Raw genomic sequence first — 26,493 nt, 5'->3', positions numbered from 1 at the left:
CTTCAGTTTCGTGTTGCGCTTTTTGCTGTTGTATTTGTTGTTCTTGTTGTTGTTATATTTTCGTGTGTGTTTGTGTGTGTGTTTTTATGCTACTTGCTGCTGTTGTTGTTTTTGTTGCTGTTGTTGTTCTTCCTGTTCATGTTGTTGTTGTTGCTGCTGCTGCCCCTTTTTAGTAGTTGGTTGTCGCTTATCGTTGTTGCTGTTGATTCTTGTTGCCAGATGCTGTTCTTGTTGTTGTTGTTTTTTTTTTTAATTTTTGTTTACTACCCGGTTGCGTGTTGTTTTTATTGTTGTATGCATATATATTATATGTATTATATTTACTTTAGAAGGTATATGTTTTTGTTTTTGTTTTGTGTTTGTTTTTTTGTTTTGTTTTTTTTTTTTTTTTTTTAAATGGAAGGGCGGGGGTTTACTTAAATTACGACACATCCTGATCCTCAACATCCTGAATTTCCTGTTTGGGCTCGCCATCGCCTGTTGTGGAGTCTAGATACGAATACAGAAGCAAAGATTTTAGTTGCAATATAAATATATAAGAACGATTTGGATTGTTAGGGATTACACACCATCTGCCTGCATATCGGACGTCCATAATGTGAGGTTGTCCCGCAGAAGCTGCATAATCAGTGTCGAGTCTTTGTAGCTCTCTTCGCTTAGCGTATCCAACTCAGCGATGGCATCATCAAATGCGGCTTTCGCCAAGCGGCAAGCGCGATCCGGCGAATTGAGTATCTCATAGTAAAACACCTACGATTTGAACAACACATTTTAGTTTGATTTTCGATTAAATACTGACTGATTTCTTAGCGCGCTTACCGAGAAGTTCAAAGCCAGGCCCAAGCGTATGGGATGTGTTGGTGGCAGATCGTTCATGGCAATATCACTTGCTGCCTTATAGGCAATCAACGAATTCTCTGCAGCATCCTTACGGTCCGAACCGGTGGCGAATTCGGCCAAATAGCGATGATAATCGCCCTTCATCTTATAGTAGAATACTTTACTTTCGCCGGACGTGGCGCATGGAATGAGATGTTTCTCGAGCACATTTAGTATATCCGAGCAAATGTCGCGCAGCTCCTTTTCCACCTGACCACGATAGGTCTTGATCATTTCCAATTTCTCTTCGGCGCCCTTGTTCTCCTCCTTCTGTTCAATGGAGGTAATGATGCGCCACGAAGCTCGACGTGCTCCGATCACATTCTTATAGGCAACCGAGAGCAAATTACGCTCCTCAACGGTCAGCTCAACGTCCATGGAGGCGACCTTCTTCATGGCCTCGACCATTTCTGTAAAGGAGCGACAAGAGAGAAACATGTAAGCGCGTAAGAAATGATAACAACTTATGCATATTTTAAACTTAATAAATGTGCCAAAATTGATTAATAGCATAGTCGGAAAAATTCTTAGATATATTTATGACCGAGTTGCGCAATGCTTAATATTTGATAAGTAAAAAAAAAAAAATAGATTTCTATAACTCTTTACCTTAATTCCATAAGTATCCATTGTTTTTTTTTTCCTCTTTTTTGCATTTTCGTATTTATCTACAATTCTCTATAAACACACACAACCTCATACACTATCTATGAGTAGGAGGTGCACACTCTCCCAATATTTAATGGCATAACTTATCACAGTTAGGTACCAGCACGTATAGCTGTTTCCTGTGATCGAGTCTGCCCGTTTTAGACCGATTTTCTCATGGTGTTGATAACAACAACTGTTATGAAAAGTAACGCCTGCCAGACACATTGTTGCACATTCCCAACACTGGCTGGCAACGGCGTCATCGCACTAAAAGCGCGTCATGAATCACATGCATTTGCAGTGACTCTGAATTCGATCGAATGACAGCTGCAACTTACAAGTCGCCGTTATTTTAGTGTGCGTGTTGATAACAGGCCAACTGATACACATACAAAACACCCACACACATACACACACAACAATTTGTAGCACACATTGAGGCAAATCAGTGCTAAATAGCACTGTATCATTTTTACTTTGCCTGCAATTCAATTTGTTCTCTCTCTCTCTCTCACTCTCCCGCAGCAGGCTGCTGACGTATATGCGTGCGTTTGTATGAGTGCGCCGCCCCTTCGTACCCCTCACACTTATAAGTTAAAACAGCGGGAGCTTTGTTATTCGAATATATATATATAAATATATACATATATATAGCTGCAGCACGTAGCTGTGAAAATTGGAATAAAGTTGGCCGTGTGATTCACGGTGCTCAATTTAGTAGCAGCATCTCGTTGTTGCTGCTTTACGGTGAACTTCAAATTGTTGTTTGGCAATGGCACACAATTGCAATGCATTTTGCAACACTGCGTCAGCGTACACAGCGTCGACAAACAGTATTAATAGGGTTGCCATAAACAGACAAATTTCGAAATTCATAGTTCGATTGCACCTGTTCAATTTTTAACAAATAAAAGCTTCGCTAAGACATCATTAAAAACTGCCAACAGAACAGCACATTAATAACAAGGCCAAAATATATATTAATCAAACGAAATTCCCACGGCATGACAAACCCAAAGGTGCCGAAAAGATACGCCGCAAAGACAAAGTCAACAGCCCAAAGTAGACAAAATTATAGCGACACCCAACCTCTTCGAGCAGCACCCACCCACACATGCACATATACCCCACACCTATATAGAGCCAGAACGCGTCACACCAAAGTATTGTAAAAATTGTTGAAGGAATTTAAGACGCTTTTGACAAAGGAAGGTAGGATTCGTCTGCACCTTGAGCAGACGTCTTTTTTCGTGGGCGTGTCAACACACATAAATTATGCTCATACATATATACAGAATACATACAAACAAATTTACATACAGGCAAAGCCAATTTATATATATATATATACATGCGTATATGTGCGTACGTATGCATGTGTTTGGTTATTAGCGTGCCGTTACTTGCCAATACTTTCCGTTAGGAAAGTGTAATTACGCAAGCAAACTAAAAAATACGCCAGTCAAATCTGTAACATTTTGTAGCTTTTCCTGTATTCTCTCTCTGTTTTCCATTGACGACATTAAGCTGAACGCCAAATAAAAAACATGCACGGCAGCGACCTCGAAAAAAAAAGTAGCTAGAATAAGCGGGAGCAGCAGCAGCAGCAGCAGCAATCAGCACCTGAAAGCACACTCAAAGGCTAGCTACCGCCACTGACGTTAATATGTATGGTGGTGGGGGGCAAGGAGGCGTTCGAGGGGTTGGCATTGTGAAGGCGAAGCAGAGGCAGGAGAGGGGCTAGAGGCAGTCACCCAGACGTTGCCGGCTGCCTGGAATGCATTTGTATTAGTCTCTCCAGCATGACCAAAGCTGTCCAAGTGCGACAAGGCCAACGCCAAGAGCTCGCACAAATACACAGACGAATACAGTTTGGAGCTCACGCAGGCGAAAATAAGAAGAAAAACATGTGATACAGACTTTAACGTTCACGTGTATGTGTGTGCCCGCAGTAGCTGCTAATAGTTGATTGACTTCTTTGGAGCGCCGTTGCTTGGGCAACAAGAGGAAGGGAGATAAAAATGCCGCCTGCCTGTGTTAAGTGTTGTCTGTTTTCCTGGCAATTGCCAGCAGAATTGTTAGTTGTAATTATTACTATTAATGCTTAGTCCAAATACAACAAACATTAGCAAACTTCTAACCGTCACTGTGTATTGGGACAGAAAAGGCATCCGCGTCTGTGTGTTTGCAACACTCTAGTTATCTCGTTTTAACGCACACGGCAACGCATTTGAGCAGTGTCGTCGAGCGCGCGCGCTTTTTAGTCAAATGCTAGAAACGCTGGTTTGCTGTCTAGTGCTTTGCATTTTGAGCAGCCGCAGCATTTTAATTAATTGAAGTATTTTTAATTAAATAAGCAGCCAGCAACAATACAATTTCCGACTGTGATGGTGTGAGTAGTTAAGATAGTAGCGGTGAGCGTGCGTGCGTATGCCTCTCAGAGGCACACACACACATACATACATATGTATGTACATACATACATACACATGCGCACAAAAGCATGAGTAATGCTAGTGCAAAATTTTTTTTTCTTTCTGCACTATCAGGCAGAGTTGCCTGCCCTTAAATGCGAGAAAATTCTTTTACAAATAAAAAAAAATTAATAAAATGCGCAACTTATTTGCATAAAAACCAAATAAAAGAAAATATTTGAAAAGTCTGGCTGCAGTCGCCGATCGTTTCGTTTCTTCAGCGACTAACTTTTGCGCCAGTCACACAATCGATTCATTCATCGATTTTTCGCAGCACGGCATGATGACGACGTCGCCGCCGCCTTGCTGCTGCGCAACAAAAGCACATTTTGAGTGGCGATTAAATTGAGCGAAAGGAACAAGAGAACAAGAAAACGTTATGGGCGCCCCTCTCGCGGAGGGCCAACTGTTAACATATTTGGAATATCCATTAAATGATGTTGCTTCTAAACGCAGTTAAGGATTTTCCTTAGAAATAGTTTGACTTGGCAACACAAAAGTTTTTACAAAAACAGCCCTTAGCAACGATGTCATTTCCCCCGCCAACGCGCAGCCCCCCCCCTGCACGCCTATCAACGAGCACTAAATACACAAAATTTCAACTTGAAAATCCCCCCCCCCCCCCCCCCCCCTCCATCCTATAAATTTTCTTTAGAGTTCAGTACCTACATATACAAATGTACATATAATATAATACGCAACAAAACTTGGGTTTTTGCAAAAGCCAACTCAATAACGAAAACCACGCGAATTTTTGCCGGTAAAAATCAGGTTTGTTTTACATTTTTCTTTTTCCAGTCTTTCTTTGCCTTTTCTACAGCGCCGCCTCGCCTGCTCGTCATCTTTTTTATTCGGTATTCGGTCTTTTCGCAGAAACACCACACTCATCGGCTGCGGCGACGCCGCCGACTCGACGCTTCTGACGAAAGCCATTGGCAGCGGGGCGCACCTACACACAAATGTCTGCAAAATTAATAATGCCTACTTTTTTTTTTCTTTTTTTTCACCCGCTGTATAAATTTGTGGACATTTTGAGCAATTTTCGACGTAGCGCAGGCCACGCGACGAGCATGGAACTGGACCCCTCCCCAAAAGTTGGCGCTCCGCTGACAAAAAAAAAAAATTTTTTTTCCTCGCCCCGTTTTTTTCGTACTCACCATCGTAGCGCTCGGCCTGTTCGGCCAATTTTGCCTTGTAGACGTTGTTTTCACGTTCAGTCATTGTGTTTAAATCCTTTTTAGTAAAATTAATCCACAGAAAAAATTATTTTAAATGCTCCCGGTACGTGCGGCGTCGATTATGCTGCTGCTGTCTTCGTCGCCTTCTTTTTCTCTACTGCTTTTTGAGTTGACAAGCGCTCTGCTTAGCTCACTCGCACGCTCGGTTCGGCTGCCGTTCCGTTTTCAATGTCGTCGTGGACGCTACACGAATCTGCGAGTACAGTAAAGAACGTTTGGGGGTAAAATGAATAATTGATACACTGAGAGCGAGCCTGCGTCGTTAAAGTTTTTCAGTTTATAAAACTATTTATAATTTTAACTGTCTTTACACACACACTGACACTAGACGAGGTTAATTTGAATTATTTGATTGATTTTCAAACGCTTACTTCGTCGTCGGTATCTCAAAAATGTCTCTGAGAATGAGAGGCAGAGGCGCGGCAAAAAAAGATGGCTCTTGAATGGCGCTGCACGATATATCGCTGAGTATCGATAAGCGCAGGCTAACGTTCGATAAACATCGTACCTATGTCTCAGCACAGCAACAAAATTACAACACTGCGTTTACAAAAATCTTCATTTTTTCTTGAACAGAGGCGGGAAGTTAAGATATTTACTGGGACGTAAAGATAATTGTTACTTATCGTTTAGAACGGCCTTTGTAAAGGTATTAAATTGCATTGATAAGGATCAATTGTGTTTGGGCTAAGTATGCTAGAGATAGCGATAGTTGTGGCACTATCGATCATGTACGCTGAGTATGTCGTAACAGCAATTGCCGTCATAAATACCAAAACGGAAATTATAAGATATTTAGCAGTTTGCTTATACGATATTAGGTTTTCTCAACCATATTTGCGCGATAGTCCATCACGAATTGCAGGGCTGCCCATTTAAATTCGAGCCTAAAGTAATCGTTCATTTCCAAAATTTGTATATTTTATTGCGAAGTTATGTTTAAACAATTGCAGTACAAATTGTATAGGCACATTGGCACATTTTAATATAAAGCCTCTCAGCCTTTTAATTGCATTTTAAATATTGCCGAATGTTAACATTTTCGAAAATGTTAAATTTCAAATTCTGTTATTGTTAGCTGTTATGCCTCCTACCCATCCGTCAAGTTAAAGGGAACGAAAACATGTCTTAAAATATGTAAGGAAAACGCGAAAACATAATTTGAAGAAATGAAAAGCATGAAACAACAAAAGGTAGGATGATGCGTTTCACTCCCACCACAAATTATAATATACATTTTTAGAAGTCAGTTAACGGCCACAAGGAAACCAATTCAGTTTTTACAGTAATATTTTGTTTCTATCGCTAAACCAAATCGGGCTCATCTTTAAGGGGACCTCATCTAAAATGGCCCTCAATTTGGGAGGCTGGATACACAGTTTTACAGTGACCGACACGCAACAGCACAAAGGAGGCTACACTATTTACAAGATTACATCGATTGTAAGTGCAATTGTACCTTATGAAATATTGAACTAATTGGTGCGCACAACAATTTAAGGTCTTTCCCCGCTCGGTGCCGCAGGCATTGACCTGCCTGGTTGTATGGAAACGGTTTCATGAGATCAAGCGGCTCCACAGGGAGCTCAGTCGCCGGCACAAGAGCATGCAGCTGCCGGGCAAGTTGCCGGAGCCAACCGACAGCAGCTACTTCAAGCGTTTCGATGCGGATGTGATACAACGACGCAAGGACTATATACTATTACTGCTGGACTTTGCTGCGCAGCATCCAGCGCTGTACAAGTGCAACACTTTCACGCAGTTCTTTAGCGAAGCGCAATCGCCAAATGCATCGCCGCTGCGCAAATTGTATGTGGAGCGCTCGCTCAAGTTGCCGGGCAGCGGGGCCATAGCTGAAATACGCGATAAACTCGATTTGAACTACGATCCGCAAGACACATTGCCAAGCGCAGATAGCGAGGCAAATCAGCAGCCGCAGCATGATACGAGCATTGAGGCAAAGGAGAAACCGTCTAAGCGCGACTACACACGCCTACTCACGCCCATGGCTTCCGTGGAGAGCGAGGATAGCGATTACATCTATGAGGCCGCCTTGGAGTTCAGTCATGCCGTGCAGTCGGAAGTTAATCTGGAGTATGAAGACGCCCATAAGCGTTACAAGCGGGGCGTGGAGCTGTTGCTCGTGGGCGCCAAGCATGATGCCAACGAGGATCGCAAGTTTATAGCCAAGGCCAAGATAGCCAAGTATTTGGCGCGAGCCGATGATATCTATGCTAACTTCTTGAGCTCCGACGCCGTCTGTAACAGACATGGTAAAAGAAAACTGCAGTTTCAGCTCTCGCTGGACGAGACGGACAACGTGTCGCAGCTGGAATGTCCCTGGAATCAGTTGGCCAAGTACAAGGTGCTGCAAGTGCTGGGCGAACGTGTCATGCAGGTGCAGTGCATCACACAGCCGCTGTCGCAGCCCGCGGCTGTCATGAAGGGCATCGAGAAGCCAGCGAGCAATTCGCCAACCCAAAGCATCTTTTTGCCACAGCGTGTACCTTATATGTGCCAACTGCTGGCCTACTTTCAGTCGGACCAGAAGATTTTCCTGTTGCTCAAGCAGGCGGAGGGCGGCCGTCTCTTTGACTATATACAATGCTACACGCCCACCGCCAGCAAGTGCGGCGACTTGGCCGATCTATTCCCAGCGGAGCAGCCCCTCACGACGGACAGCGATGTCACCGACTTGCTGCGCAATTCACAGCAGCTGCTCAGGTCCGTCTCGCATACGCTGAGCACCTTGCAGGCGGGCACGCTCACACCCCGGCGACTGAATACCGGAGCCAAGCGTCTGCCCGAGGTGTGCCTGCGTCAGTGGGCATGCGAGCTGGCCGTGGCTGTGCACAGTCTGCACGGCAAGGGTGTTATATTGCGCGATCTGCACATGGAGAACATTTTGCTCGGGAATTCGGGTCAATTAATGCTTACGTATTTCTATCAGAACGAGGGCCTCAGCTCCGATGACAACTACGTGCACAAGGCGCTAAGTTTGGCAGCACTCAACGATCATTTTGTGGCGCCGGAGCGACCTCTAACATTTCGCTCAGATTGGTGGAGCTATGGCATGGTGCTCTACCAGCTGCTCCTGGGTGTGGTAAGCTGCCGTATAAAAAGTCGGTTTTATTTAATTATGCTAATTGGCATCTCTTTGCAGTCCTACAAGTCGATGCATCCTGGCCAGCTGGAGCTCTATGGCTGTGTGCAATATCCATCGGATGCGCTGGACATTTCGGATAATGCCCGGGATTTGCTGGAGCAACTGCTTCAACTGTCCCCGGAGCTGCGCCTGGACTACGAGCAACTGCAGGCGCATCCGTTTTTTGAGGGCATCGATTGGCAGAAAGTTCGGGAGCAAGGCAAAACTTAATCCTAGATTAAAGTTAGTCAATTCAAGAGGGCTTTAATAATCTTGTTAAAAGTCTGATATGAAATGTGAAACACAAAAGAACGTACGTTCCACATAATTATCCAAAAAGAAGAGTCTCAAAATATTATTTGTTTTTTTGTTTGTTTTGTTTTCTGTTGATTGTTTCGTTTTCACTTGTTTGGTACAAAATATGTTACTTTATTCATTAATATAATTGTATTATTAATATCTCTATGTATATATACATTGCAAATTGTAAGTGTATTTAATTCTAGGAAAAAGAGCTATACTTATATTTATGAAAACTTGAAGCAGCTAAAAACTCGAAATTACAAAAGTATGATGCATACACGCATAAGTATTAACATTTTTTTTTTTTTTTGTAAAGACCATAAGCTAATTATACAAACATACAAACACTTTATTGTCTAACTACACAACAGTTTTTGATATACATCAATTTATACATACAACTAGGCGATTAATTATTGGGCCAGAGTTGAGACAAAACCCAATTGGAGTTTGCCTCATGCTGCTGGTCGCTGCTAGTAAGGCACATTTGGAATGCATTCCGTACGTGTTGGCCAATGTAAATAGCCAACAGTTTGTTTTTTTTGGTGGAAACTAAGACTAATAAAGTAGCATTAAGTTGTGGCAAGACTTGTCGATTTTGTTGTTGTCGATCAACTAAACTACGCTTAAATGTAACAAGGAACCAATGCCAACAACACTGGCTGTGATCCACATTTTCTATATATTTGGCATTTTCTAGCACTGTTTGACTGTTTGAAATGCTGCACACGCACGCAAAAAAAAAAAAAAACTCAAAATGGCCGCTTAAAGCGTGCTGCTGCTGCGCAGCCACTGGCAGAGGCAGAGCGTCGCTGCTGCCGATCCACATGAAATGCAGCGCACACACACACACACACGCATGCAAAGGCATGCATAAGAAACTTAAAATGGCCGCTTAAAGCGCGCTGCTGCTGCGTAGACGCTGGCAGAGGCAAAGGCAGCGACAGAGGCAGAGCGTCGCTGCTGCCGACGTCGATGTGTGAGCATTTCTCTTAGTTCAAAAAAGGCGGCAGGACATAGCTTTGCGCCTGTTGCTGCTGCTGTTGCTGCTGCTGCTGCTGCACAGCAACTCCTCCTGCATCCTCGCTCTTGATCACAGTATGCAGGGCGCTGTCGTTGTCCTCGCTGCCGGATGCCGCTGCCGCCGCCGCCACGGCGCTGACATAATGATGCGCATCCATGTGGCAGGCGGCGCCGTTATCCTCCAGGCCCGTTGGCGGCTGGCACTGCACCTGGACATACTTGGCCTCCTCGGCGCTGAGATACTTGCCATTAAGCTGCTGATGCACTGTTATCAGCTGGGTGCTGCCGGAACCGTCCAGGTGCTGCTGCTGTTGCTGCTGCTGCTGCTGCTGCTGCTGCTGCAGATCTGTCGTCTGGTAACCGTTGCCCGCTTCAGCTGCCTCCGCATTGCCGCTGGCTGTGCCGCCGGCGCCGTTCATCTCGATGCGTGGCGGGCTGCCGTAGTCAAAGTGGCGTATGGGAAAGAGCTGGCTCTCGTGCACGTAGGTGCCGTACTGGCCGGAATAAGTGCCGTAGGGACTGGCCGCCGGCGACAGCAGGCTGAACTGTGGACTCAGCTCGTAGGGCGTCTGATAGCTGGTCCAGCTGTCCATGCTGCCCGGCGGCGTGACCGTTGTCGTCTGCGGGAAACTGGCAAACGGCGGCGCCAATGTGCTATTCAGTGCCGCCGTCGGCGGCGTATTCGTCTTGATGTAGCCCGTCTTCCGGGGTGGCTCGTGCTTGCGCCACTTGGCCCGCCGGTTCTGGAACCAAACCTGCACCCGGGACTCGCTCAGATTCAGCTTGATCGCCAGCTCCTCGCGCGCAAACACATCCGGATACGGTGCACGCTCAAAAGCACGCTCCAATTCCTCCAGCTGATAAGCCGTGAACGTAGTTCTGCAAATGCATACAACGAGAACATAAATATGGTAAATTTTAAATGTGCGCGCGCTTGAGTTTTAACTGTTTTCCAAATAACTAAGTGTTGTAAAAGGCTTGTGGCGATCTGGCATCACAGAAATTGATGCAATTCAGGTGTTTTTGTTTTCGACAAGTTTGGTTACACTAATTTTGACTATTCAAAATATAACGGTAAGTATTTACAACTTCTTCTAGCTCGAGCTCTCTAGGCTTCACTTTTTTGGTGTATAAATCAACTATTGCTAAAAGAATGTTTTGTAGCTTAGATGAAAGAACTGCCATCTATAGTTTTCAAGTGAAATATTCCTTTTTAACAGCTCAAGACAGGGCTTTCTAAAATCAGCTTTGAATATATTCGACATGCTATGAGAATATCATAATATAATATAATAACATATAATACATATATTTGCAAGTGCTTGGTTTAAAAAACGAATTGACGCATTCTTTTCTTGAAAACTTTTCTTGGAGAGAGTGCTGGATCAAATCTGTAGCATTTAGAAATGTTTAAATTGCAAAAGCTGACGTTTACAAATGTTATTCATGATAATTTATAATTCAAGCCGATAACTTGGTAATTCTATCATAGAGGAGAATTCATAAATGTATTACTAATTCATTAGATTATCAGAAAATTGAAAACTATAAAGCTTTCAGTTTATTACGGAGTTTCTGATAAGTTTTGCTCTCAAAATATGCCACAGATCTTTTATCTGACTTTATGAAAATTCAAATAAAATATCTACAAAAAAGGAACATTTTTTTCTCTATGCAGAATTATTGTACCTCCCGCAGTTTGATGTGCAACAAAAATATTAAGCATACGCCCCGTTGTGCGTATATAAATTGGCAGATAATTTCATTGATTTCCCGTCGTTAAGCTAATTGGAAATTGTCGCTTACCTCGTTTTCTTCTTTTTGATGCCATTCGGATCGCCCTTCTTCTTGTTGTTGTTGTCCTTTTTGGGAGCTGACGCAGCGACGCCGACGCCGACGCCAGCGCCAGCGCCGCCAGCAGCAGCAGCTGAAACCGAGGAATTATTGGTCACACTGTTATTATTGTTGTTGTTGTTGTTGTTGCTGTTGCTGCCGCTGCTCCCGCTGCTGTTGGCATTTCCATTGGCGATGCCGTTGGGCGTTGACGATCCGTTCTCCAGCTGGACGCACATCTCCTCCGGCTTCTTGTGCTTGCCGCCGGAGGTGCTGCCGAGCAACAGTCCGTCCGGCAGTCCGTTGCCATTGCCGGCATCCTCATGCACATGGGCGTGGCTATGATGCGGACTGCCGCCGTACAGATGCTGCTGCTGCTGCTGCTGCTGCAGCTGAACGTGCTGATGCTGCGGCTCATACGGATCCTTGGGCGAGTAGTCCAGCTTGCTGTTCAACGTATGATAGTCGCCCATGATCCCCACCAGCTGCTGCTGCTGCTGTTGGTTGGGCTTATGCTGCAGCATGCCATTGTGTGCATTGTGGGCGTGGGAGAGCGGAGGCGGCGGCGTTACGGCGTAATGCTGATGATGTTGCTGGGGCTGCTGCTGCTGCTCGACCAGCTTCTGGGGCGTTGTTATATACTCATATTTTTGGCTGGGCGAAAAGCAGCCCATCTTGTTGCCAAAGTCCATTTTCTGAGCATAGTTTGGCGAGCCCGAGCCGCCCCCTCCCCCATTCGGGAGTATGGTATTGCAATCGGGCAATCGCTGCTGCTGCTGCTGCTGCTGGCTGCAGAGCTCGTGAACGACGCTGCCGAGCATGACAGGATGCAGGCTGCTGTGCTGGACCGTTGCCGTGGAGGTCGGCAGCAGGGGTTTGCTGGCGCCCAGTGGACTTAGTGGGCCGCTGCTGAAGTCCCCGAAGATCTGATCATCGAAGCTGGCGTGCTCCATTTCAAAGGGCACACACACACACTAACACACACACTAACACACACAATTAAACCGTTACGCACTCGTTAGTTTGTTTTAGCGTTAATCCATTTAGTTGTTAATCAAAGTGCGCGCGAAGCCAAAATCAAAATCAAAATCAATTGCCGCTGCACGCTAATTGTTGTAAATGAATTAATTGCATTTAGTTTTTGGCGCACGCGCAAAACCATTTGCCGCTCCTTTCGATACAAAAACCAACCCAGCTCCGGGCACGATCAACCGTTCGAGTCTGTGACTGTGGCCTTAATTGAGCACACAAGTCGCGATGATTGCCCTTTTATACCAATTCGCTAGCAGCGACGCAGCGCAGCCGGTATCGACCAATCAGCGGCGAGCAATGGCTGCTGTCGCCGCAACAGCGCGGCGGCAGAGCGAGAGCGAGTGCGAGAGAGAGAGAGAGAGACGTCGCCTCTGCGTGTATTTGTTTGTGTTTGGCCATTATGCTGGCGCGTGTGACTTTTTGCTTTTGCCTTTGCAATTGTGGGGTGTGGTTTTTGTTTTGCCCTGAGAATCGGCTCGCCTTCAGTTTGTGACGTTTGGCAGCGGGTTGTCGAGTGCGTTTATTTCCCCATAGCGCTGCCAGCAGATCGGTTGACAGGAGCGGCATGTCCTGGGAAATTTCGTGTCAAGTATTTGGAACTCTCTAACAGCTTTTGGGTAATTCTTAGCAGAAGCTCTTAACATTAACTATATGGTTCACAATAGATCTAGCAAAACTCTTATTTGTTTTCTATTTCTTGTTCTTAAACTGATTCGCTTGCTTAAATTTATTTATTGTATTGGATTTACAATTGTGTCTCGTTTTTTTTTCTTTCGAAAATTCCCCTGCTTTCATGTTAGGCAGCTTTTGGGTAATTTTTAACAGCAGCTCATAACATTAACTTAATTGTTCACAATAGATCTGCAAAACTCTTATTTGTTTCTATTTCATGTTCTTAAACTGATTCGCTTGTTTATTGTGTTGGACTTACAATTGTAATTATCTCGTTTACTTTTTTTGATATTGAATTATCTATAACCTGCCTGCATGTGCGCAAATGTTTCGCTTTCGATTAGCTTTGGCCAGCACGAATCCCTCTACATGCTTATTAGCATACACTTTTACACTCAAATCCAATTGGAATTGTCTCACGCCATACGATCGCATGAGGGTCTCGTTATTGTTGCTGGAATTTTTACAACCACCAAAACCTCAAGGATCGCAACCTTCTTCACTTTTTTTTTTTTTGCTGCGCGTGGCACCCTCACCCTCGCCCTTAGGCTGAACTGCACTGAACCTCACCCTCCGGAGGTTGGCGTGCGCGACCTTTTGGCCAAATGCTGGTACTGGTACACGCGAGGGCTAGAAAAGTTATGGGTCGCTGAGATGGTATTTAAGATTTCACATCAAGACTTTGGCTGGTGAAAATGAATGGGCAGAGGGTGGGCGAAAAGATTCGGAGAGATGCGAACTCACTGAAAAGGGAAATTTAAAAAGTTCAGATAAGCTTTCAAATATACTTAAGCGGCTGTTTTTGATTGGTGTTAAAATATCCCTTTTTTATATATCCCAACATTCTTAGTTGTCAAAACTATTCCCTACCTTTAAAGTGAACCCATTCCAGCTATTCCTCATTCTACCAACTATTGCTATTATAATTCGTACTAGATTTCCACTCAAACTCTTATCTAAGATATTCTCAGCATTTATTGCTAATCAAACCACGCCAGCCAATATTATTACTGCTGTGCATTAGACAAAACTGATGCCCGCATTGACCTTGCCAAAGGAACAATAACTTGCACCCAGTTTCTTCCCAGGATCAACATACCAAATTTCCCATCGAATTTCGCACAAACAACAGGAAAATCTCACAGCAAACAATTTGATACTTTCGGTCGCCCTATGTGGCCATATACGAGGGATTTGTCTTGCGCAGGTTCCAAAATGCGGGCAGCGGAAACGGAATTGGAATTGGTATTGGAAGCGAGAATGGGAAATGCGCACGCGATCGGCGCAGAGCAAAAGAAACAACAACTCACCCCACATTCGGGGCAGAGATGAGATGATGCGACCCGGCCGTAGTCCGGACGTTTGCGTGTGAATAATCGGACAAAATTTGGTGTTTTTTTTTTTTTTTTTTTTGCATTGCGATTGCGGCATTTATGTGGGCCCTGTTTTGGCTATGGTGCGGGACAATCCTCGGTCGGGTCTGGGGAGGGGCTGACTTGAGGCTGGGAGGGTTAAGAAAAGTCAACGAGGCTAGCATCTGCACGAGATCAAAAGTCAAAAGGACATGGACAAAGCTAATAGTTATAGAAGATCTTGCTGATAGTTTCTAAATGGAAGAGTACGATTTTATCTTAATTATGTAAATAAAGCTGACTTCTGGGAGAGGTCATGGAATGAGGATCAGGTCAGGGAAGTCAACTTTTACAAAAATAAAAATAATATTTAAAAACTATTATTTAGAATAATAATCTAATAGGCAATAGCTTTTTGACTACGATTACATTTGATGCGGTGAAAATTCTCTTGGTTAGCCTGCGAACGCCGGGTAATTTGTGTCTTAAGAGAAGAGAATTCACCTAATGGAAAGGGAATGGATTTCGCTTGCTGCTTTATGGAATTTGACGAGTGACTGTCCGTCTAAGAGGGCTGTCCGTTTTGAGATCAAATACGGATTTAGTTCAAATAAAGATTTGCTCTTTGGGTTTCTTCAACAAATAAAAAATTTGGTACAGTTTGCCACACAAAGCAAAACGCGCTGCCTAAGCTTTGTTGAATGTGATTGCGAGAACTTTTCATATTTTTTTTCCATCACCATTAAGATACACACACACACACACACACACACACACACACACACACACACACACAGAGAGAGAGACACGTCGCACTTGTTTTGAGCCCAGTGACAGTCACTCCACAGCATCATCATCATCATCATCATCATCATTATCATCATCATCATTCGGCAGCATTCCCATCCTCCAGTGGAATATTATCACATTGTATTACGATATACGGTACATTTGTTTTTGCTTTTCGTTATGCACTTCCAGACATACCTACACACAAGCACACATACATACATACATACATATATACATACATATGTATGTGTGCTGCTCGTACGCGATTGTGATCTGCGCAACGAAATTCCAATATGGCGTGCACGCTGGCACACGCACACACACACACACACATGTATGCATGTCGTGTGCATGTTTATAGTGTCAGAGTCCAGAGCTGGGCAAAGCAGTTCACCAATACAGACGCATTCAATTAAGCTTCGTTAAGATCAATTTAAAATCCCGCATAAAATATCAAATAGTTTTTGTACTTTAGTTCCATTTCTGCTGTCGCTATTTGTTGTCGACTGTGTCGGGCAGACACTCTCCGAGCCAGACCCCAGCTCTGGGCAACAGCAACAACATTTCGAAATCCATACACAGCCCACGGTACGAGACAATGTCTCCAAGTCCAAGTCGGGCACCGCCATGACAAAGATGTATAGTTTTTCATATTTCGTTAATTCTCTATGGCACTTGGGGTTCTTCACTTGCCCACTTGTTGCCCACTTCACCCAACCCCCCTTTAGCGCTTTACATGATGATGAGGCACTCGGCAGGCAGGCCAGCTCCAGCTCGAGCTCGATAGCAACGGATGTGCGAACGTATCTGACATCTGACCCGGCCCCTGATCACGAGCTATACGAGTATTTACAGTCAACGATCAAACGATCTTGGTAGATCAACATTTTTAGTTCAAAGTTCTTACAAGACCAAATAACTTTTTTGTTAAAATGGGCTTATGATTAAAGCATATTCATATATCTCTTTATTTATTTTGATATAATGCATAATTTTAAGAGTAGAAAAGACATAAATTGAATAAAATTAATAAGTCTGCATTGGTTCTAACTGCTGCTAACTAAAATGATTCACAATAGTCACATTCGGATGCAGCTTTCTTATTAGAATTCGGGCTAAAATAAGTTGAGAAAGGGTTTCGCTTTCCATGATAACGTTTTAATGGAAATAATTATTAAGAATTTCATCTTTCGCATAACTTTTTTAGAAAAACTCGTACTGGAACTGGTTTTTGCTCTTTGAAATCCTAACTTTAAACAAAATGGTAGACTTATGACTTCCGGTTGTGCAGATATTTTGACTGTCGTCAAGATAACATAGACATTCTGTTAAACATAACATTTTTCCATACCGATTCTTCTATTGATATGATGTATTAGTTCGATGTGTTTATGATGTGGCTTATATATAAGTTATTCTATAATCAAACAAAGGAATCGATCTTAAGAAGATCTATATATGATATAAGGGCTTAAGTCGGTCGATTTCGATATAAGTACTGCTTGAACAACTAAGTTAAGTTTCATTACTTTAAAACCGAGAGACTAGTTTTCAAAGAAACAGAAAAACTGTATCGACTTGGATATTGATACTGATTAAGAATAATTAAGAATATATATAGTGTATAAAAGAATAATTTAGAACATATAAGATATATATATATAAGGTATATATATTCTTAAGCATTCTTAATCAGGCATCTTTTCATTAACACAGCATATTCTAAGGAATATCTTCTCAGGCTAGGCAGAGTGTATTCATAAGTTTATCTGATGATTGATATATCGAAGACGTAGTCAAAGTAATCATCGAAGCTGATAAAGCTTCATAAGCTGATCTCTCTACATGATCTCTTTTGATTATTGGCATTTGATTCCGGGCCGTAATATTGCTAATATCATAGCCGTACGTGTAATGGATTGTCTTGAACTGAGCCGAATACTGAGTACAAGTGTTTAATTGTGTTTTTGTGCGCTTTTAACCCAATTATTGGTTGCTCGACAAAATGGAACAGATACAACTTAATGCAATCAGAGTGAAAGTGAGAAGACGCCAATAAATTAAATCCAATCAGAATCGCGTATAGAGCTCAAATGTATAAAGATGACAACCACTTCGTTTGGCTTTGGCCCTTGTAATTGGCTCTGGGTCGGAGACGGCTCGGCTCGCAAAAATCCCAACGCAGCGCGCGTAATTCAAATTAATTGCCGACAATTGTGACTTATTTCAGCCAAAAGGCGCCATTTAATGTAGTGCAACGTGGACGGGGTAACAGACGGCGTCTGCCACTGATAACTTAAACAGCGCGATTATCGCAGCGACTGAAGAATTACGTAATTGGGATCAATAATAAAGCAGTGCAGAATTAAGTACTGTGCACAACTAACTACACAAAAGTGTGTGCACACATATGTATGTCAACAGAAATTGCAATGTTAACGAAACATCGTATTGGTTAAGAATACGTAATTGGGATCAATAATAAAGCAGTGCAGAATTAAGCACTTTGCACAACTAACTCTACAAATCTGTATGTCAACAGAAATTGCAATGTTAACGAAACATCGTATTGGCTAAGAATTACGTAATTGGGATCAATAATAAAGCAGTGCAGTATTAAGTAATGTAAATGTAAAAAAGTGTGTACACACATCCGTATGTCAACAGAAATTGCAATGTAAACGAAACATCGTATTGGTAAGAATTACGTAATTGGGATCAATAATAAAGCAGTGCAGTACTAAGAATGTAAATGTACAAGTGTGTACACTCATCCGGATGTCAACAGAAATTGCAATGTTAACGTAAATCGTATTGGTAAGATTTACGTAATTGGGATCAACAATAAAGCAGTGTAGTATTAAGTAATGTAAATGTAAAAAAGTGTGTACACATATCCGTATGTCAACAGAAATGGCAACGTTAACGAAACATCGTACTAGTGAAAAATACGTAATATGGATCAATAATAAAGCAGTGCAGAATTAAGTACTGTGCAAAAAAAACTGTACAAATCTGTATGTCAACAGAAATTGCATTGTTTACAAAAAATCGTATTAGGGAAAAATTACGTAATTGGGATCAATAATAAAGCAGTGCAGTATTAAGAATGTAAATGTACAAGTGTGTACACTCATCCGGATGTCAACAGAAATGGCAATGTTAACGAAACATCGTATTGGTAAGATTTACGTAATTGAAATCAACAATAAAGCAGTACAGTATTAAGTAATGTAAATGTACAAGTGTGTACACTCATCCGGATGTCAACAGAAATTGCAATGTTAACGAAAAATCGTATTGGTAAGATTTACGTGATTGGGATCAACAATAAAGCAGTGTAGTGTTAAGTAATGCGAATGTACAACGATAATCGTATTAGTGATCGATCGATATCGATATCGATAGGCTTAACTGTCTGGCAATATTTGAGCTGTTGGTTAAACGTTTTATGCATGAATTGAATAAACAAATTATGTTTGGAGTGTCGCTGATCCTAATTTATAATTGAGTTTATGGCACTTTTTGTCGCTGTGGGCGTCGCATATCGTTTTTGGCTGACATCGGCCAATGTGTGTGCGTTCGGCTTAATTGTTTGTAATTAAATAAAATTGTACAAGGTCGCTTACAAACTCACAAACTGACATTGGAAAATCCATGGCTACCAATTCGTTTTAATATAGTAGCACAATAAGTAAATGAAAAATGCCGGCCGGCCGGCAAAATTGTATTTGTTTTGTATAGTACGAGTCTGAAATTGATTCCTGCTCATTATTTCATTAAGAACAGAGCGTTCCAATTGGCCACACTCGGCCCATTCAGCTGGAGACATGGAGACGTTGTCGTCGACGTCATCATGTTTGAGCGCTCTGTGATTTTTGCCTGCATTTCGATCTGATTTTATGAATGAAATTGTATCAATTGATTGTTTTGCTGCTGTTATCGTTGCCTTTTGATCGTCGATAATTAAGTTGGGGGCGTGTGTGCCTTGTTTACCAGTCTCCCTCTTTCTGCTGCCTAATTAAGAAATCAAATTGACTAAATAGTAATATAATTATGTTTATTGAAGGCGGCGCCTGGCAACTCAATTGCAATAAAGTGTATAAGTTTACTAGAATCCTTAAAAGTTACCTTCTTTCTTGATTCCCCTCAAATACTTTAAGCTTATTTGCATCGTTGTAAAATTACCAAAGTTTGAACTTTAGAACTTTCCTAGTCTCAGGGGAAAAGCTTTCCTAACACTCTCTGGCCACCTTAAACAGGCGTGAGAGGAAGTGAGGGTCCGCTTAAAAAAAAAATACAGATAAAAATACCATATTGCCTCTAAAAAATACCAACTGGAGATTCAAACATAGCAAATAGGTTGACACTTGTCCGAAAAAAAACGAATATTTAGAAAAATACTAAACAAAAATACTGTCCCAAACTGATCACAAAAAAACTGTTCTCAAAATATGTAAAATTATGGCTCAAGTATTTTTTAGCTGACTTTGGAGCTTGTATAACTTCAATACGCATACATATATACTAGTATAATGCACATACATACATCTATGTAGATATAGGCATATACATATATGCATATTAACGGTTCGACACGAAATTCCAAAATGTGTACGCACTGGGCACAGTCTGTCCACAAGTATGTACATATGTTAGAGACATGGTCCACAGCGCGGGGAGGGGTGGGGCAAATGGCGTGTATGACATGCGGGCAAGTCTTTCAATTGATCTTAACGAAGCTTAATTGGCTGCGCATGTATTGGTGTGTGTGTGTGTGTGTGTGTGAGCCTCAGGCAAACACACACACACATGACTGTGTGCCGCATACACTGAGCGAAAATAACTGGAACAGATTGTCGGCGAACGATGTGGACTGCAACTGTGCTGATGAGAATTTCGCACAGTGTAACAATGGGAAAATTGTAGATTTCAAACATAAACAAGTCAGTTTAGTGCAGTCGGGCGTGCCCGACTAGCAGATACCTTAACAACAAACAAAATACATACATACTCTGCTTCATTTCTAATCTGTAAATACCATAAAATATATATCTATATATCTCCATATCTAGCTCTTAACGAAGATATAGACTTGGCTATGTTGACTCACCTTGTCTTCCTGATCGAGAATATATATGCTTTATGGACTTCAAGATGCTTCCTTCTGCCTGTTACGTACATGTATAGGAATGATAAGTAAAAAAAGAAGTTCCTATAAAATGACTTATTTGTTTAACAAGATATCTAAACCAAACTTGTTATTTGTATTAACTAAGCTTTATCTTAAAAACCTTGGACTACGATAACACATATAGGAAGAATAGGTCGAATAGTGGGCTTTTGTATGGAAAGGTTTTGTTTTTCGAGAATATATGCAAGTTATAGTACTACAAGGGTATTAAATCTTCGGTGTGCCGAACACAGCCCGTATTTCTTGTTTTTTTTTTCTAAACCAATTCAGTTTCACTTCCTCTAGAAAATACTATTTGTATTTTATAATAAAGGCTTAAACATAGTTACTAACTGTGCCAAAGGACATTCTGATATGCTAAAGAAAAATGTAATAACTGTACCTGAGTCGAATTTGGGCCGTCTTCGTCCATCCCCAGTTCATCAGATTTCCATTTACATCCTGTCTATAAAACCGTTCTTCCTGAGGATTGTTTATTTACCTAAGCCCTGTCTACAGCATTGATCACAAATCAGGAAAACTTTTTGATATACATATATATACCCTGCAAAATAATCTATGGCCAGGTTTTAGTTACCCTACAATTTATATTTACTTATGTATAAAGTAGCGCGTATTACCCGGCCTTGCCCATTCCAAGTTATTTATTTACAATTTTCAAATTTTAGATATCAATTTTCCATACATTTTCGGCCCATGGAAAAGCCCAAGAAACTATCGAACAGAACAAGCTAATCATCTTTTTGTTCGAAACTCTTCTCAGTCCAGAAATAAAGGAATAAATAAAATTATAAAAGATAATTTGGAATTAAATAAAAAAAAATTCTTGCCTAAGATCAATTTTCCAACTTTTCAGGCAAAGTCGATAACAAATATTTGAATTCCTTCGCATAATTGACTGGGACAAGGGCTAAAACGAACTTATTGCTAAATTAAATGTCTATAGTTCTTAATCTTTCATTTTATAATCTCCGAGATGGATGTGTTTATAAAGACAAAACTAGTTTATGGGCTCGCAGATAAGACGTTCTGTCTGTGACACAGATTTCAAGTTGAACAGTAAATTGTAATCTTACTTGATTCTTAAGACTTCGACAAGGACGCGTTCATATAGATGGAAAAAGGAACAGATTCTTGGTTGATTTTATCAATTTTCCAAGTATAAAACTTGTTTTTTTCAAAAGCATTTGGATTGTCAGGTTAATTGTAATTTCTTGACATTTTACACTTCCTGAGTACTTTCTAAAAAAAATAATCAATATCAAATGTTACAATTATTTATAAGGATGATGAGCACATGGCTGTTTAATCTTTGGACACACGAATGCTTTACACTTTTCAACTTAAAACGACCAAATTTGCTAAGTAAGTAACCAATGCACGCATGAAGGCTAAATGATAACTAATGATGGAAACAATTGGGGGGCTGATTGATTGATTGACTGAACTACTGATTGACTGGCTAGTGGATAGCAGCTTAAGCATTGGCAAAGTCGATGCCCTTCTGGATGTTCTTCTTCAGCTCGGGAATGGCAGCCTCCAGCAGCTTCTTCTCATAGTCGTTCAACTTGGGCAGTCCCAGGTTCTCCTGCAGACCAGCCTTGCCCAACACCAGGGGCGTGGAGAAGAATGTCGCCTCCGTGATATTGGACTGCACGTACGAGCACTCGATGACGTTCTTATCGCCGTTGAGTCCCTTGAGCAGGGAGCCGGCAAAACGAGCGCCAGCGTAGGCCATCGACAGGGTGGCAGATCCGGCGCCAGCCTTTGCCTTAACCACCTCGGTGCCGGCCTCCTGAATGCGTACGGTCAGCTTCTCGATGGCATCCTGGTTGCCCTTGAACTGAGGCTGGCTTTGCGACAGTACCGGCAGAATGGTGACACCGGAGTGGCCGCCAATAACGGGTATCTGCACGCTCTGGGGATCAACGCCGAGGGCGTGGCCAATAAAGGCACGAGCACGCACCACGTCCAAGGTGGAAACGCCAAACAGACGCTTGGGATCGTAAACGCCAGCCTGCAAAAAGCAACAGAATTAGTCGCGATCTATGGTTGTGTTTATTGTCAAGCATTGTTTACCTTCTTTAGAATCTCGGCAGCAATTGGCACACAGGTGTTGACGGGATTCGTGATAATGGCCACCAGAGCCTTGGGGCAGTTCTTGGCAATCGCATTGGAAATATCCTTAATGATGCCGGCATTCACATTGAACAGATCATCGCGAGTCATGCCAGGCTTGCGGGGCACACCAGCAGGGATGACAACAACATCGGAACCTATTAGAAATGATTCATATAATGGATTAATAAATGTACAAGATTCTGCTGCCTGCAGAAAACACAAGAGAGACTTGGAGATTTTGCATCCTCACGATGCCCCACATAATGACGGACGGAGAGACGGACATGGCTAGATCGTCTCGGCTATATATCAACTTTGCCTTTTGCACAAATTGAAAAGCTGTACATAAAGGCCCTTTGATCTTTTGTATTATGCTCCAAATAGTAGCTACCGTTAAGAGTTGATAAGTGGCTGCACTGATTACAAGCCAGTTTATTGGCCAGTTATGAATACCAATAGACGTCTCCCTTATCAGACGACTTGCGACGACTTATCAGGCGCAAGTTATATACATGCATATGCACAAAGAAATTCTGATCTTTCTCTATATATTATGCAAATCACAAGCACACAGCATCTGCTCACAATCCGAACGTTTCATAAAATGTGTGCCAAATGTGGTAATTTTCCACTTGGAGCATTAACCTAACCTCACTTATTGCCCCCTACACTCACCCTTCAGGGAAGCGCCCAATTGATCGGCGCCCATGAATCCCACCGTCTTGCTCTTGGTATCGATGTGAGACAAATCGGCGGCAACGCCGGGCGTGTGCACAATATCGTAGAGCGACAGATCCGTAACGAGGGGATTTTGCTTCAGCAGCAGCGACAGCGGCTGGCCAATGCCGCCGGAGGCGCCGCATACGGTCACCTTATAGTTGTTCTGCCAAAATAGGAGAATATGCAAATTACAGTTAAATGCAAAAATCAAATGTAAACTAAAAGGTTGGTTCAGTCTTGCCTTGCATAAACAACGGTTTATTTAGTTCGACATTTTTGCGTTCATTACGTAAACCGCAAAAGTCAGTTGGCGGACAGATTAGATTTTGCTTGTGGCTTACCTGTTGGCTGACCGAAAAGTTGCGCACGCCTTGCAGTGCCAATTGCTTGGTTACTTGCTTCAACATTTTAGTTTGTTATTTTTATAAAAATTGTTCAATAAATTGTTATGCTAAACAATAGGCAGCTGCGCAGCTTGCAAAATCCCAATAGCTATTCGCGAAAAGCTTTCGGCCAACCTGGCGCAAGGTTAAATGTTGAGAACTGTGTAACTGTGCTTTAACAGCTGTTGCGCGCACAGAACGGCGCTGCCAACTGTTTTGCAGAAAAGCGCGCGGGCGAGCGCGCGAGAAAGCTTTTGATTGAAGCTAAGCTTTTTCCTATATATTTGGATAACATTTCATTTAGTTTTGTTCGATAGACATACACTGAGTAAAATTTGCATTAATTAAAAGTGCTGCATACGTAGCTCAACCTGAAGCGCAATGCAGGCCCGCCGCTCCGCTTTCAGCTCCTTGCCCAGCATTTTCTTTTTGTGCTCAAGCAGCGCATTCTCGCGCGTATAATGTTCAATAATGCGCTCGTAGTCAGCCTCTGCTGGGAGCTGTTCCTGACTTGTCGGCGGCGCAGCTTGCGGCTTCTGCGCTTCCTGTTCGTACAACTGTTTCAAGCGAAACATCTCATTGCGCTCGGCAAGAATGCGCGCCTTGAGCTCGTTTTGCCAGATAATAAGCTCGTCGTATTCCATTTGCAGCCGAAGCAGCTCGTCACGCTGTGGATTCGTCTTCGGCAACAGCAGATAGCCTGTCTGTTTGTCTATGGTGTATTCAACCGGGTTTGGCGGCGGGGAAGCAGGAGCACTAGGCTCATCAGGTTGATGCTCCGAGGTGTTTATTTGCGACGGCGCGGACTTCGAGTCGACGGTATCCTCGTTGATGCTGGCTGTTGGGATTGTTGGTGGGACTGCTTGTTGAGCTGCTGCTGGTGCAGAGGTTACCGAGGTGCTGACCTCCAGCTCATCTATGGACTTCTCTTGCTTCTTTTCACAGCTTCTTAGTTTGCGTTTTAGTTGGGTAATGATGCGTTGAACCTCCCAAAGCTGCTCCTCACGTTTCTTGCTGATGAAGCCCGCATTCATTTCGCTATGGATTTGGGTCAGGAGACTGTCCTGCTTCCGTAGCTCCGTTTGGATGTCTTCCGGGTTATCCGGTAAACCCGGACTGGCCGAGGTGAGTGGAGGAACATATCTGCAAGAGACGAAAACCTTTACTTGGAAATCTCTTAATTTACTTGACGGGTTGATGGCTGCCTTAACAAAAAGCTGACAATTCGCTGAAAAGGATTTCGTTTAGGCGGCACTACGCTCATGTTTTCGTTAATGTGTTCAAGAGATCTATCTATCTAGCGTGCGGTCACATAATGCGCTGCTGTAATCTAATCTGGTCAATGTTTACTTACTTTATCAACTTTACGTCCGGAAAGAGATTCGCGCAGTGGCACAAGAGCGCAACCATCAAGCGATGTGACATCTGTAGCGTTGGGCTGAGGAGCATGGCCAGCGATTGGGCATTCAGTTTGTTGTAACGCTCCTGTTGGATGACTGCGTCAAAGTGCAATATTACCCAGGCCAAGAGGGTGCGATTACATTTTGGCAACTGTTCGAGGAGTTGCTGCAGCTCCGCCTGCTGCTCGGTGACTTTGGGATGCGAGGCCACCTCCTCGAAGCGTGCAACCAAATCTGTGGTCAGCACCGGTTCCGGCAGCTCGCGCAGAAACAATTTGAGCAAACTGCAGGCGGTCGGTATATTCAGCTCGTCCACAGATGCATCGTACTCGCGATTGTTGTACAGGCGCTTGTAGTGCATCAGGCGTGTCTTGATGGGCTCCACCTTGTAAATATGATCGCATTTGAGCGATTGTTCCTGCTGCAGGTAGTCGATGCAATCGCGCACGACCAGCGGTAGATCGACGCCGTCGTGGCAGCGGGAGCGCTCGGTGGCCAGACTGATGGAAACGCCAAAGATGGGATACCCGAGGGCCAGCACTTCTTCTTCGCCGATGCTGTCCTCTTGCTGCGCTTGTTTGCCCTTTTTATCCTTTTTATCTTTCTTGTCGGACTTGTCTTTTTTGTCCTTCTCTTTGCGCTCTTTGTCCTTCTTTTTGTGATCTTTTTCATCATGGTGACGCTCTTTGTCTTTTTCCTTTTCCTTGTCTTTTGTTTTATGCACAGGATCTTCCTCTGGACCTTTTGGCTCCTTTTCCTTGTCGCGCGATTTTTCGCGCTTTTCCTTACTCTTTGAGCTTGTAAATTTAAAAGTTTTTGACTTTTTTGACTTGGAGGGACTCCTGTGCGGATTAAAATGAGCTTGTGTTGTTCTTAGGGGAAGATTCCATTTGACTTACTTGGTGTCCAGCTCTTCTTCAGGCGAACTTTCACCTTCTAGAGCAGCATAACCGCGATCTTTGCCCTTCTCTTTCTTATCCTTTCGTCGTCCAATTAGCAAATCTTTCTTGCTGTGCTTGTCATGGTCTCCATCGCTGACTAGACAAACAAATTAAATGAATTTTGCAGTCGCGCCTTTTTAGGTCTTAAATATGCTCACAATCGCTTTCCTCTTTGCTCTTCTTGGACTTGGCATCGACCGCTTCAGATGCATATAAGCCGGGAAACTCCTTTTCCTCTGGACTGTCGAAATCCATACTGTAGTGGCAACTAGCTTAAATAAATAAATAATTAAAATCAATGTGTTTACGCCATCTGCAATCAATAAACAAAGTAGATGCG

At 42.8% G+C, this 26,493-nt stretch overlaps 5 protein-coding genes across 7 annotated transcripts; 1 reads left to right on the top strand and 4 right to left on the bottom strand.

Moving 5' to 3' along the window:
• Positions 1-349: 349 nt before the first annotated feature.
• Positions 350-5,669, bottom strand: LOC115764719 (14-3-3 protein epsilon). 2 transcript variants are annotated; one of them, XM_030707919.1, is made up of 5 exons: positions 5,614-5,669; positions 5,162-5,435; positions 820-1,289; positions 570-750; positions 350-489 (listed from the first exon to the last, which is right to left on the bottom strand). In XM_030707919.1, exons 2-5 carry the CDS (start codon positions 5,223-5,225, stop codon positions 422-424), a joined length of 783 nt encoding a protein of 260 aa, XP_030563779.1. In that variant the 5' UTR covers positions 5,226-5,435; positions 5,614-5,669; the 3' UTR covers positions 350-421. The 2 variants fall into 2 exon arrangements, with proteins under 2 accessions (XP_030563779.1, XP_030563778.1); XM_030707918.1 differs by lacking the exon at positions 5,614-5,669 and having other exon boundaries at positions 5,162-5,522.
• A 498-nt stretch (positions 5,670-6,167) lies between these two features.
• LOC115764726 (ribosomal protein S6 kinase delta-1) lies at positions 6,168-9,436 on the top strand. 2 transcript variants are annotated; one of them, XM_030707935.1, is made up of 4 exons: positions 6,168-6,435; positions 6,489-6,685; positions 6,744-8,345; positions 8,406-9,436. In XM_030707935.1, exons 2-4 carry the CDS (start codon positions 6,590-6,592, stop codon positions 8,616-8,618), a joined length of 1,911 nt encoding a protein of 636 aa, XP_030563795.1. In that variant the 5' UTR covers positions 6,168-6,435; positions 6,489-6,589; the 3' UTR covers positions 8,619-9,436. The 2 variants fall into 2 exon arrangements, with proteins under 2 accessions (XP_030563795.1, XP_030563794.1); XM_030707934.1 differs by having other exon boundaries at positions 6,486-6,685.
• Positions 9,437-9,577: 141 nt separating this feature from the next.
• On the bottom strand, positions 9,578-12,759 carry LOC115764727 (transcription factor mef2A). The gene is made up of 2 exons (XM_030707936.1): positions 11,520-12,759; positions 9,578-10,592 (listed from the first exon to the last, which is right to left on the bottom strand). Exons 1-2 carry the CDS (start codon positions 12,497-12,499, stop codon positions 9,683-9,685), a joined length of 1,890 nt encoding a protein of 629 aa, XP_030563796.1. The 5' UTR covers positions 12,500-12,759; the 3' UTR covers positions 9,578-9,682.
• Positions 12,760-21,865: 9,106 nt separating this feature from the next.
• LOC115764630 (malate dehydrogenase, mitochondrial) lies at positions 21,866-23,924 on the bottom strand. The gene is made up of 4 exons (XM_030707796.1): positions 23,771-23,924; positions 23,385-23,592; positions 22,668-22,864; positions 21,866-22,605 (listed from the first exon to the last, which is right to left on the bottom strand). The coding sequence occupies exons 1-4, from the start codon at positions 23,834-23,836 to the stop codon at positions 22,066-22,068; spliced, it is 1,011 nt and encodes a 336-aa protein (XP_030563656.1). The 5' UTR covers positions 23,837-23,924; the 3' UTR covers positions 21,866-22,065.
• Positions 23,925-23,983: 59 nt separating this feature from the next.
• Positions 23,984-26,483, bottom strand: LOC115764628 (ralA-binding protein 1). The gene is made up of 4 exons (XM_030707795.1): positions 26,312-26,483; positions 26,112-26,250; positions 25,167-26,054; positions 23,984-24,955 (listed from the first exon to the last, which is right to left on the bottom strand). Exons 1-4 carry the CDS (start codon positions 26,406-26,408, stop codon positions 24,157-24,159), a joined length of 1,923 nt encoding a protein of 640 aa, XP_030563655.1. The 5' UTR covers positions 26,409-26,483; the 3' UTR covers positions 23,984-24,156.
• Between the last annotated feature and the right edge of the window lie 10 nt (positions 26,484-26,493).

This window comes from Drosophila novamexicana, unplaced genomic scaffold, assembly GCF_003285875.2.
Source record: "Drosophila novamexicana strain 15010-1031.04,08,12 unplaced genomic scaffold, DnovRS2.1 tig00000870-arrow-arrow-pilon, whole genome shotgun sequence".
Taxonomy (NCBI): Eukaryota; Metazoa; Arthropoda; class Insecta; order Diptera; family Drosophilidae; genus Drosophila; species Drosophila novamexicana.
This window is presented reverse-complemented; position numbering and strand designations above follow the sequence as displayed.